Genomic DNA, 14,299 nt, shown 5'->3' with positions numbered 1-14,299 from the left:
TCTCTCTCTCTCTCTCTCTCTCTCACTCTCTCTCTCTCTCTCTCTCTCTCTCTCTCTCTCTCTCTCTCTCTCTCTCTCTCTCTCTCTCTCTCTCTCTCTCTCTCTCTCTCTCTCTCTCTCTCTCTCTCCCTCTCTCTCTCTCTCTTGCTACAACACTTCCACTCATCAACGTACATACTAGGGAGCTCATGGCCACTCCTCTGTTTTTTATTTTCCCACCTTTCCTAATTATTTTTGTGCATCCCCCTTCTTTTATGCATATTTTATTTATCAGGAAGTTACATGGCATGTTACACAGGTGTTTGTTTGTTTATGTACATGTTTATATTCATGCTCAAATACATTATAGAGACGTTGTTTTGTATCTAGAATATGGTAGAATCTTAAAGGAAATCACATAGAGATCTCAGATCAAAAGATACCGAGTTGTATAGTGGAGGGTAAGGTGATATTTGGGGGGGGGCTAAACAAGTTCCATATGTAGTACAGTATTTGGATGTATACTACAGCATTGAGAATACCTTTTGCATCCACAATACTGGAAAAACACAAAGGGAACATATTCAGTTATACAGATTATAGACAGGTGTGAGGTGATATCTTGGGGGATTTCAACCTGTGCCATATGTTGAGGGATGGCTGGGAGGGACAGGCTACACAGAGGGGTACTAAACTGAACCCTCCAGCTGAAATCAGGAAGCAGGCGGTCTGTAAAATAATGAGTAGGCTGAGCACCCCCACGATACCCGTTTCACCGTCTCTCATTCTCTCCCTCTGTACTTCTTGCTCTCTCTTTTACTCTCTAACTCTCTTTCTCACTAACTTTCCCTCTCCTCTCTTCCTCTCTCCACCCCCCCCCCCCTCTCTCTCTCTCTCTCTCTCTCGCGCCTCTGCAGCTTTTTCAGATTAAACCCAGCGATATGTTTCCCATTAACACTACAATGGAGAGACAGAATGGAGCAATCTCCTGTACTGTGCAGATAGCTGGCTATGGCGTCATACTTATCTCTCAGCCTTCTCAACACAATATTAGGCCTACATAGCAGGTGTTTAGCATATTTTCTTGGTTCCAGGCTATTCCTTCCTAATAATATAATAATTATTATACTAATTATTATAGAGGGTTAGAGGGCATTCCTTTTCAATTACTTTGTTCAACAATACTGTTGTAGGTTTTGGAGGGACATTTTTGTTAGGTTTCATAAGTAGATGAATACATTGGAGGAATGATATGATGATAATGATTGTAATAAGTACAGGTCCACCGTCAAAATTCCACAGAGGTGAAAAGATGGTCAAGTCTGCTAGTAGATAACCAACGGTTTAAATGATTACTGCTTTAAGAGTTCCTTAACATATGTAACCCACATGTCTGATGTTTCATGTCCCCTTTTCTGCATTGCCTCTCTAAGTCTAACCTAGTTCAGTGCATCATTAGCTGCTTCTAGTAGATCATATTACTGTAACGTGTGTACGTGTGCTTTCGGTAGCGCACACGCTCTATCAAGCTATTTATACATCTATTAGTCTGTGCCTGTGTGTACCCAATTGATACCAAGGACACTATAAACTATCCAGATGTGCACAAGGGGCCACTGTCCTGTCCCCTAGTCCCACATGCTATCGCTCAGCAGAAATACACTACTGGTCAAAAGGTTTAGAACACCTACTCATTCAAGGGCTTTTCTTTATTTTTTACTATTTTCTACATTGTAGAATAAAAGTGAAGACATCAAAACTATGAAATAAAACATATGGAATCATGTAGTAACCAAAAAAGGCTTAAATAAATCAAAATATATTTTATATTTGAGATTCTTCAAATAGCCACCCTTTGCCTTGATGACAGCTTTGCACACTCTTTGCATTCTCTCAACCAGCTTCATGAGGTAGTCGCCTGGAATGAATTTCAATTAACAGGTGTGCCTTATTAAAGGTTAATTTATGGAATTTCTGTAGTGAGGTGCGTACTAGCGGCAGAGAAGTCATGCGCAGGAGAGCGAAAACTGATTTACAACGGTGTTGTTTAATATCCATAAAAAACCGTCAACAGAACAATACAATAAATCGGTCAACCAAAACCCGGTAAATACCAGCATACCGTGCATAAGCACTACAAGAAACAATTACCAACAAGGACATGGGGGGAACAGAGGGTTAAATACACAACATGTAATTGATGGAATTGGAACCAGGTGTGATGGAAGACAAGACAAAACCAATGGAAAATGAAAAGTGGATCAGCGATGTCTAGAAGGTCGGTGACTTCGACCGCCGAACGCCGCCCGAACAAGGAGAGGGACCGACTTCGGCGGAAGTCGTGACAATTTCTTTCCTTCTTAATGCGTTTGAGCCAATCAGTTGTGTTGTGACAAAGTAGAGGGGTATACAGAAGATAGCCCTATTTGGTAAAAGACCAAGTCCATATTATGGCAAGAACAGCTCAAATAAGCAAAGAGAAACAACAGTCCATTGTTACATTAAGACATGAAGGTCAGTCAATACGGAACATTTCAAGAACTTTGAACGTTTCGTCAAGTGCAGTCGCAAAAACCATCAAGCGATATGATGAAACTGGCTCTCATGAGGACCTCCACAGGAATGGAAGACCCAGAGTTACCTCTGCTGCAGAGAATAAGTTCATTAGAGTTACCAGCCTCAGAAATTGCAGCCCAAATAAATGCTTTACAGAGTTCAAGTAACAGACACATCTCAACATCAACTGATCAGAGGAGACTGTGTGAATCAGGCCTTCATGGTCAATTTGCTGCAAAGAAACCACTACTAAAGGACACCAATAAGCAGAAGAGACTTGCTCGGGTCAAGAAACACGAGCAATGGACATTAGACTGGTGGAAATGTGTATTTTGGTCTGGAGTCTAAATTGCCGATTTTTGGTTCCAACCACCGTTTCTTTGTGAGACGCGGTGTGGGTGAACGGATGATCTCTGCATATATATTTCCCACCATAAAGCATGGAGGAGGAGGTGTTATGGTGTGGGGTTGCTTTGCTGGTGATACTGTCTGTGATTTATTTCGAATTCAAGGCACACTTAACCAGCATGGCTACCACAGCATTCTGCAGCAATACGCCATTCCATCTGGTTTGGGCTTAGTGGGACTATGATTTGTTTTTCAACAGGACAATGACCCAACACACCTACAGGCTGTGTAAGGGCTATTTTACCAAGGAGAGTGATGGAGTGCTGCATCAGATGACCTGGCCTCCAAGGTCCCCTGACCTCAACCAAATTGAGATGGTTTGGGATGAATCGGGCCGCAGAGTGAAGGAAAAGCAGCCAACAAGTGCTCAGCATATGTGGGAACTCCCTCAAAACTGTTGGAAAAGCATTCCAGGTGAAGCTGGTTGAGAGAATGCCAAGAGGTTGCAAAGCTGTCATCTAGGCAAAGGGTGGCTACTTTGAAGAATCTGAAATATAAAATATATTTTGATTTGTTTAACACTTTTTGGTTACTAAATGAGTCCATATGTGTTATTTATTAGTTTTGATGTATTCACTATTATTCTACAAAAAAAAACCTTGAATGAGTAGGTGTTGTAAAACTTCTGACCGGTAGTGTATGTCACACAGAGAGATGTTTGTACACTAGTCATAGTCAACCACCCAAAGGATTCAGTGTTCAATTACGTAACTAGACATCCAGAACTTTCCCATCATCAATTATTGGAAATGATTAGGATTTGGGGCCCTTGTATAGCACATAGTTGAGATTTTCACCTTGAGCCCAAACCCCTTAAAACCCCTCTTTTTAATTTGTTGGCTGTTAGCCCAAGCCAGTGTGTCACTGTGCATAGGTCAAAGGCCAGCATGGCCAGGTATCTACTGTAAGCTTGCCCTCTTGGGGACCTTCAATTCTGCAGAAATGTTTTGGTACCCTTCCCTACGGTGAACCATGGCGGTGGCAGCATCATGTTGTGGGTGGTGGCGGCATCATGCTGTGGGATGTTTTTCAGTGGCATGGACTGGGAGACTAGTCAGGATCGAGGCAAAGATGAACGGAGCAAAGTACAGAGAGATCCTTGATGAAAACCTACTCCAAAGTGCTCAGGACCTCAGGCTGGGGCGAAGTTCACCTTCCAACAGGACAATGACCCTAAGCACACAGCCAAAACAATGCAGGAGTGGCTTCGGGACAAGTCTCTTAATGTCCTCGAGTGGCCCAGCCAGAGCCCGGATTTGAACCTGATTGAACATCTCTGGAGAGACCTGAAAATAGCTGTGCAGCAACGCTCCCCATCCAACCTTACCGAGCTTGAGAGGATCTGCAGAGAGGAATGTGAAAAACTCCGCAAATACAGGTGTGCCAAGCTTGTAGCGTCATACCTAAGAAGGCTTGAAGTTGTAAACGCTGCCAAAGGTGCTTCAACAAAGTACTGAGTAAAGGGGCTGAATACTTATGCAAATGTGATATTTTGTTTTTAAATGTTTAATACATTTGCAAAATTGTATAAAACCTGTTTTTGCTTTATCATTATGGGGTATTTTGTGTAGATTGATGAGGGGGGAAACTATTTAATCAATTTTAGAACAAGGCTGTAACCTAACAAAATTAGAAAAAAGTCAAGCAGTCTGAATACTTTACCATCTTTTCACCTCTGTGGAATTTTTACGGTGGGCTGTGCTTTTGCTTGTACATTTGGCTGTATGTCTGTACCCAAAAGCTCTGGGAGCCATTCACCCAGGCCAGCATATCTTATGCCATGCTGCTGGGTGCCAGCCTTGCAGTCTGGGCTGAGGGAAAGAGGTCATGTCTGGTGCTAGCTGGCTGCTTAAATTAGCAGAGACATGGGGTGTAGAGTGCACCCCACCCGCTCCCCAAGCTGTCTCACAAGTGAACATACGAGAGAGGGAGAGAGTGGGAGAGAGAGAGGGAGAGAGTGTACATGTGGCAGGTTAGCGTTTTTCGTCATTAATCTTGTTCTGGAGGCAGCTCTGCAGTGTGGTCAATAGCTGGCACAGCCACAACGTCATAACACCTGATAACCTTAAACCTAACCTTAACCACACTGTTAACCCTAATGCCTAACCCTAACCTTACATGTTCATGAATATTTACAATTTAGCCAATTTTGACTTTGCAGTTGGCCTGTCTAGCGGAAATCGCTCAGTTCTGCCTCAAGGACAAGACTCATGACAATAAACGTCAACCTACATTTGAACTGGACCTCCGACCGCAGACTTTGATAAGGTCACACAAGGCACTGGCAGGTGTAATGCATATATGTTGGACGAAGCATTATCTCATTGCATCTAAGTTGTTGCCCTGTTCTCTTTGTCCATTCTGCCCCTCCCACTTCCCTGTAGTCTATCTTGTCTGTGGTATTTTGTTGACCGCTGCTCATTAGCATGCTGAGAATAGATTTAGCTCCATTTAGCTCCATTTAGCTCCATCTCGGTGTAGAAACCTGAATTGTTTCAGTCTTGCGGTCATATCGATGAATCACGAGCCGCGTGAGTGACACCCTCATTATATCTCTTGTCAGCCCGATGGCTGTAGATTGTGTGATTAATCCTGTTCCCTTGTCCCTCTTATTGATTCTTAATGTGGCAATCAGCAGTTGAGACAATAACAAACCCCTGTTTCGGTAAAAAGCTGAGGGATGGAGTTTGAGAACTGTAACCACTCTCAAATTGATAGACACAGCTATGCATATAAGGACTGACCATCCATGATATCAAAATGATAGTTTTAACCGTGTTTTGAGGCTATATAGTGTTTGTTTACGTTTACTTTGTTTACAAGCAGTGCTTATATTTGGGGTTCTGATGGGGTACGACAGTCGAACTAAGCTCATGAGGTATTTCTAAGTTATATTCTACACAAATCAACGGGTCTATATCATTCATTTCTAAGTCCAGAAATGTATGTCACAACCGCAGATTGCCCCTTTAAGTCAACGATTCTATCTGACAAGTTTTTCTGGAGGCTAGTCCTCTTCCTTCATGTCTCTTCTCATCCCAGGTTGCTGACCAGGGCTCATTTGTCTCCTCTATCTCCTCTATCATGTTTCTTCCCTGACCATACCTTACATACAAATCCTATTTTCTAGCATTGGTGATAGGGTTTTAGGTTTCAGGTGTGCGATTGTAGCTGAGTTGCTCTTGGGGAAGGGTTTGAACTCCAACCTAAGCATTCATGCAGGTGCATGCCTTGACTGAAAGAACAGGAGCAAAGCCAATATTCTTTTAGAAATGGTGCTACTGCATTTTGTTTTGGGATGTTTTGTTCGTCGTTCAATAGCGGTTGTCTTGAATGTTAAACACACGCTTGTTGCTCACGTATGGGCTGGTTTGAGCTTGTTCATTACGGGTTGAAATTCTGGATTTTTGTTTCGGTGTTGCTCTCTGCATTGTTGGGAAGGGCCCGTAAGTAAGCATTTCACTGTTAGTCCACACCTGTTGTTTACGAAGCATGTGACAAATACAATTTCATTTGAGAGAAGAAAAAAAAGCACACACAAGATATCACACACACAAAATAACATGCACACACAAAATAACACACACACACAAAATAACACACACACACAAAATAACACACACACACAAAATAACACACACACACAAAATAACACACACACACAAAATAACACACACACACAAAATAACACACACACACAAAATAACACACACACACAAAATAACACACACACACAAAATAACACACACACACAAAATAACACACACACACAAAATAACACACACACACAAAATAACACACACACACAAAATAACACACACACACAAAATAACACACACACACAAAATAACACACACACACAAAATAACACACACACACAAAATAACACACACACACAAAATAACACACACACACAAAATAACACACACACACAAAATAACACACACACACAAAATAACACACACACACAAAATAACACACACACACAAAATAACACACACACACAAAATAACACACACACACACAAAATAACACACACACACAAAATAACACACACACACAAAATAACACACACACACAAAATAACACACACACACAAAATAACACACACACACAAACACACACACACAAAATAACACACACACACACACACCTGCATAAACACATTTTCCTGCTGATTCCGACCACCTCACTGAGGAGACAAGCACCGAATACTAATCACCATTCAAAGAATATTGAGGAGTGTGTGTGTGTGTGTGTGTGTGTGTGTGTGTGTGTGTGTGTGTGTGTGTGTGTGTGTGTGTGTGTGTGTGTGTGTGACTGGAGGAAGGAGTTGGAAGTCTGTGATTCGCTGCAGACAGACGGAGAGAGAGCGAGAGAGAGGGAGGGATAGATAGAGGGAGGGGCTCATATAGAGAAGAGAGCACATACACAGTCGCCGTCAGGTCTCTCTCCTCAGTACGATTCCGGCAGCTCTCCGACACAGAACCAAAAAAGAGGATGACGAAAAGATAGACGACGGAAAGACAGAGAGAAACAAGGAGGGAAAGACAACAGCAGGAGGACAAGCTTTTCGCTTACCCCCCCCCAGAGGGCACTATGGGAAGAGATTTGGAACTGTTGAAAAGAAGCATTGAGAGATGGCACGTTGAAGAACAAGGAGAAGGTGATAAAAGAAGTGAGGGATCAAAGAAGTGAGGGATCAAAGAAGTGAGTGATCAAAGAAGTGAGGGATCAAAGAAGTGAGGGATCAAAGAAGTGAGGGATCAAAGAAGGAGTAGATGCCGACAAGGGACTGGACAGATGGACGGACACTGATCTCCTAAAATAGATGGGTAGTCATCCCTCCATCATTCTGGGTGACTGACAGAAGGGTGTTCATCTTCCATCTTACACTGGGAGCAACAGGATATAACGTAGCCCCTTTTACTCTACTGGGTAGACTGAACCCAGGCAGTCCTACGGTATCCCTCTTCTCTTTCTAACTGGACGTTGGTCTAGTTCGACAGTTCCTTCAGTTCTTCTCCTGTTTCTTCATTACTTTTTGGTTGTGTTTTGGGGGCAAGTGACGCAATCGAGAGTGCTATTTGGGATCCCTGCTCGAGAAGTGGGAGGAGTCCTATGTGGACTCTTTACGTTGTGTGTGTGCGAGCCTCTGTGCTTTTTACCTCCTTATTTCCGCCCTTGGCACCCATCTGTTTCATGCTGGCTGTCCTTTCACACCTCTGCAAGTGTTGCGCACCATCTGTGTGTGTGTCATCGTGAGTGAGTGTGTGTGTCAACGTGAGTGTGTTCGTCAACGGGAGTGCGTGTAAGTATCTGTCACCCACAGTTACGCCACTGGTCAAAAGTTGGCCAATTACCATTTTTGGAGGCACAGCCCGGCATACTGTTTAAGCTGGGCAGAAGGGGGACTGAGGGCCCGCTTAGCCAACAGCTGTCAAGGGAACAGTTTGAGAGATTCTACTGTCTTCTCCCAATAGGACCGGTAGGACTATTATTAAACCTCCTGGAGGATCAATTCAATGAGGATCTGATCCAAGAACAGTGTTAACTGATCACCTGATACGCCCACCTGTGGACGGTGTTGCTTGGGAATACATTCAATCCAAAACATGTCAGTGTGACATTGAGTGGCAATGAAGGAATTGTCATACCATGTTTTATAGATGAACTGTCCGATCATCCAGTATTTGATCAGATTCCAGATTACCTAATGAGTGTGTGTGTGAGAAAGAGTGTGTACCACTGTTTGATGCTCTCGGGTACGCCGTGAGAGTGACAGCAGCTACGCGCTGTTTCCTGCGACAGACGGCCCTCTATGAACTGTCACTCAACTGCTTGGCCCTCAGTCTCGTCACTGTACTTAAGAGCTGCCAAGACAGACAGACAGACAGACAAACAGACAGACAGCTTTTTCCTCATGTTCTTGGCCATGCCCTACTGTACAGCTCCCTGAACAGAAAGACGAAATCTGGGTGTATCTGGAACCATCGCTTGGTTGTGTGCAGTGTGTACCTTTCTCTGATTGGCCTATCTAGTCCTGCTGTGTAACATTACCCTCGGGGGTGGCCATGATCGGCGTGAACAGCCTGCACTCGGCGGGGCGCCTGCGCTCGCGCTCCCTGTGCTCGGTCCGCTATGGCCGAGACTTCCGGATGATTGACCCTTTCCGCTACCCCCGTACGCCCCGCTCGCGCTCCCTCAAGCCCCTTATGTTCCCAGACCTGCTGGGCAAGGCCCAAGATGGACAGAACCACCCACAGGCCCGCAAGAGGAAGAAGGTACAATGTGCCACCCGGGTAAGACACCGACTGACATAGCACGACCTTCTGCGTTTCACTATTCGACACTTAATTCAGCACTTTGGTTGTGTTTGCATGTGTTAAAGTGGGGTTGTGTTTCAAGCACTTTCTTGTTTCTGATGACATTGTTTATCGTTGTCATGTCAACGTACTGTAAAATGCCATGCCCAGCACTGTAGGTGTTTGTAATTTAGGGACATTTTTGTCTGTCAATCGAAGACAATGCAACCTTGTACAGCCACAGATTCATACATTTATATATGGCTTTTATAGGGTTGTGAATAATTTGTTAGTTGAGTAGATTGCAGATTGGATGAACACCAGGCTGACAGGCCCTTCCGTAATCTAGGCTACCGCATGTTGTGTGTAGTAACCGGTGGTAACAGCAACCCTCAAGGCTAACTCTCATTCGCTGCACGGGTGCCGTGGGACGCTGGCGGAGCGCGTAGGTGAAGGTGACGAACATCCGTCCTGATCTGAATGAGGCCGACTGCTCAGTGTGACACTGATTACGCCTCTACGCCCTGTCCTCCCCATCTCTCTCTCCCCTCTTACGGTTCTGACAGGGCCTCCCCATACATCTCACTTATTCCCACATGATCCCCCCCCCACCCCCACACCTCCATAACATTCGACTCCCCTCCACCGACTCCTTGGCAGTCAGGACCAGTATAACGTGTATATTAACATCTGTCTCTCTCAGCTTGATCTCCTTCCAGTGTACTACTACTGTAATGCCAATAATTATGGACCCCCTGTATGTCTCAGATATACCACTTACTCTCATGTTTAATGTTGTGCTTTCGGTTCAGTTTGCCTGGTTTTCCAATCGGAGTCAAATATTAACAGGATTTGTAATTACATTTGAGCGTCTATATGTAGAAACCAATAATTGACTCAAATCTGACCATGATCCTAGCAACAGTAGATCAATCCATCTGTTTTTCGGGTTCACAAATTCACCCCCAGATTTGATGTTGAAGACTTTTGTGCTACAAAAGAGAGTGCATCGAAATTAGACTTTGAAATGGGCCAACGTCGGCTTTCCACGAAGACAGCCCTTATCTGCGCTGAATATTAATATTCATGAAGCTTGTAACACAGTTTGAGTCTCGATTTTTAGACAGTACGTCTCCATAGCAAGGGGACATTTGAGCCCAGAACCTAAAATCCAAATGGTCTGGCTGCTCATGAATATTCAGAAGTATTTCAATTAGTGCCTGTTTAATAGGAAACGTAGGGAAATGAGATTGAATGGATACACTGCATCTAACACATTGTTAATTTCAATGGGTTTGACTGAGAAACCACACCTCAATATTATGTCTAGAACAGTCAGTGAAATCCAACACTAACTGTCAATCAACTCGATTGAATTGAATATCATCATCATCGGTTTCTTAATCATACAAAATTTGAAAATAAATAAGCTCAAACTGATTTCAATTTCAAGACCTACTACCTTGTACAGCCATTTGTCCCATCTCCTTATGAAAACATCATTGTATATTTTCCCAGACTTCAGAGGATCTGGGAGGGACGTGGTGATGATGTACTTCCTGCTAGAGTCCTCTCCATCACGTCAGCTGTCACAGTTGTCCGTCAGTCCCTTCTAGGCCTTGATCTGAATTCACCATCAGGGGCTGATAGCTCTGACTCCTCTTCCTCTAAACTCCTTTCACAGAACCCCAGTGCTAAACGGTAGATCATATTCCGCTAGCATATCCCATTGTCACTAAAAGGGGCTGGATTTGAATAGGAATGTCTAAATGGCTTGGCTGTCACAGGAGATTAATAGGAAAGCGAAGCGAAACGCGGTGACTCCAAAAGCCTGTTGTATTTATCAATGAGGGTGCACACAGAAACTGTAGCCTTTTTCTTCAAATCCCATTTTACCTGCTGTGTTATTCCATAGACTCCCCTTAAAGGGGCAATCAGCAGTTGGTACATACATTTTTGGACTTATACATTAATGATAATAATATTCTTGAGGAATATAACATAGAAATGGTGCATGGGTTTAGGTCAACGGTCGTGTTTGCCCCAACGAGGATTCTCGAGAGGAAGGAGGAGACAAATTATTGATTGGTTAACTGGCTTTCTGACTGATTAGTTGATGGATTCAACCATTTGTTTCTCCCAGGTGAATCTGAGTACTATTTCGTCATAATTATCTAATGGGGTTTTCTTCCACAGGCCCTGTACAACTCAATCAAGAATGAGAAGCTTCAATGGACAATGTGAGTTCCACTTTAATGCCTTGTTATCAACAGTATATACAGTATTTGTGCATTTAAGTGTATGTTCTGACACAGCACACACACACACACACACACACACACACACACACACACACACACAGAAACATACTTCACTCAGAGTCCACAGTTCACCTAGAGTCCGCACACATGCATAGTATTTGGATAGTGAAGAGTATTGGTTGATTCGATAGCATCCTTATTAATGACGTGCATGTTGTGATGGAAACATTTGTGTGTCAAGGGTTGCTATTCTGGATCTCAGCTCACTGTGCTTCAGAGATGCCAATTAAGTCTCTGGCTTTCCAAGCTTTGTTGCCATAGTTACAGCACCATGGCTACAGCTACATAGCGACCGTTCTGCTCTTGCCTCTGTGTTCCGGTGCACGCACACACACACACACACACACATACAACACACACACACACACACACACACACACACACACACACACACACACACACACACACACACACACACACACACACACACACACACACACCTATCATTCCATTAAAAGGGTCCTCATTGCATCCTGTACAAAGGTGTGACCACAGCCTCCCACTACCTTCCCAAGAATAGCAGCATTCCCAGAGCAGCTGACTGAAAAGTGGTCAGAGGAACAGGTCTGGGAACAGATCCACAGAGAGAGAGGCAATCCAGTTCAAACATCTCCACAGAAACAGACACCCAATTAAAATACATGGCCATGATGCTGGGGACAAGAGGCTGAGGATAGACTAGTCATTTTTAGACACATCTATACAGATACTGTATATATATATATATATATATATAGAGAGAGAGAGAGAGAGAGAGAGAGAGAGAGAGAGAGAGAGAGAGAGAGAGAGAGAGAGAGAGAGAGAGAGAGAGAGAGAGAGAGAGAGAGAGAGAGAGAGAGAGAGAGAGAGAGAGAGAGAGAGAGAGAGAGAGAGAGAGAGAGAGAGAGAGAGAGAGAGACCCATCTGCTCTATTATTCCTTCTATTCTGCTAATCTTGCTCTCCTCCATTATTGGCTCTAATCATCCTGTCTTCCATTGTCTCCTCTCCTGCTAGCTTCTATCGCCTGTTAGAAAAAGAGATAAGAAGAACCTATTTCACTGGCATCACAAAATAGACACCACCAGTCATCTGAACAACGTTATCATAATAATATACCAGTCCCGTTTCAATGATGTATTTATTCATTTGTTTATAAGGGACCATGCAAATAGCACCTGAAGCCCAATTCATAGTACACATATTTCACATGACCACAACTGTATACAGTCAGTAACAGGTGTCATATGTGTTTTAATAGGAAGTGTCACAGGTATGACAAGACTATTGTGTTACACTACATTACCAAAAGTATGTGGACACCTGCTTGTCGAACATCTCATTCCAAAATCATGGGCATTAATATGGAGTTGGTCCCCCTTTTTCTGCTATAACAGCCTCCGCTCTTCTGGGAAGGCTTTCCACTAGATGTTGGAACATTGCTGCAGGGACTTGCTTCCATTCAGCCACAAGAGCATTAGTGAGGTCAGGCACTGATGTTGGGCAATAAGGCCTGGCTCGCAGTTGGCGTTCCAATTCATCCCAAAGGTGTTCGATGGGGTTGAAGTCAGGACTCTGTGTAGCCCAATCAACTTCTTCCACACCGATCTCGACAAACCATTCTGTATGGACCTCGCTTTGTGCACAGGGGCATTGTCATGCTGACAAAGGAAAGTGCCTTCCCCAACTGTTAGAAGCACAGAATCGTCTAGAATGTAATTGTATGCTGTAGCGTTAAGATTTCCATTCACTGGAACTAAGGGGCCTAGCCCAAACCATGAAAAACAGCCCCTGACCATTATTCCTCCTCCACCAAACTTTACAGTTGGCACTATGCATTCAGGCAGATAGCATTCTCCTGGCATCCGTAAAACCCAGATTAGTCCGTCGGACTGCCAGATAGTGAAGTGTGATTCATCACTCCAGAGAACACGTTTCCACTACTCCAGAGTCCATTGGCGGTGAGCTTTACACCACACCAGCCGACACTTGGCATTGCACATGGTGATCTTAGGCTTGTGTGCGGCTGCTCAGCCATGAAAACCCATTTCATGAAGCGCTCGATGAACAGTTCTTGTGCTGGCGTTGCTTCCAGAGGCAGTTTGGAACTCGGTAGTGAGTGTTGCGACCGAGGACAGGCGATTTTTATGCGCTATGCGTTTCAGCACTCAGCGGTCCTGTTCGTTGTGTGGCCTACCACTTCACGGCTGAGCTCCTAGATATTTCCACTTCACATTAACAGCACTTACAGTTGACCGGGGAAGCTCTGCCAGGGCAGACATTTGATGAACTGACTTGTTGGAAAGTTGGGATCCTATGACGGTGCCGCATTGAAAGTCACTGAGCTCTTCGGTATGGGCCGTTCTACTGCCAATGTTTGTCTATGGAGATTGCATGGTTGTGTGCTCGATTTTATGCACCTCTCAGCAACGGGTGTGGCTGAAATAGCCGAATCCACTAATTTGAAGGGGTGTCCACATACTTTTGTATAAAAAGTGTATGTTACCGTTAGCTTGCTGTGCAGCAATGTCTTCACACATCCTCAGACCTCAAGAGCTACCTGGATAACCGCAAGCAGATGGTGAGGTGGAGAACATACCATTCTAACTCACAGCCAGTCCCAGCTGGAGTTCCCCAGGGTGGTGTGCTCTCTCCCCTAATGTTTGTGCTATGCATGAACACCCTAGACTCCAGCCTTCCAATCAGCATCCATCCTGTCAAGTGTGCTGATGACCTCACACTCATAGAGTTGT

The 14,299-nt window shown here is 44.1% G+C and overlaps 1 protein-coding gene across 5 annotated transcripts in view; it reads left to right on the top strand.

Annotated features, from left to right (window-relative positions):
- The window catches only part of LOC106579284 (PH and SEC7 domain-containing protein 1), an 84,869-nt gene that overhangs the window by 49,419 nt on the left and 21,151 nt on the right, over positions 1-14,299 (top strand). For all 5 annotated transcript variants that reach the window (XR_006760741.1, XM_014159065.2, XM_014159066.2 and 2 more), the window contains one exon: positions 11,445-11,488. Coding sequence is in view for 4 of the 5 variants with exons in the window: in XM_014159065.2 (XP_014014540.2) it covers positions 11,445-11,488 (44 nt within the window). In the remaining variant the exon portion in view is untranslated. The remainder of the gene's footprint in view (positions 1-11,444; positions 11,489-14,299) is intronic.

The sequence above is a fragment of the Salmo salar genome, chromosome ssa19 (genome assembly GCF_905237065.1).
Source record: "Salmo salar chromosome ssa19, Ssal_v3.1, whole genome shotgun sequence".
NCBI classification, from domain to species: Eukaryota; Metazoa; Chordata; class Actinopteri; order Salmoniformes; family Salmonidae; genus Salmo; species Salmo salar.
The sequence above is the reverse complement of the archived record's forward strand: the minus strand, read 5'-3'. Positions and strand labels throughout refer to the sequence as shown.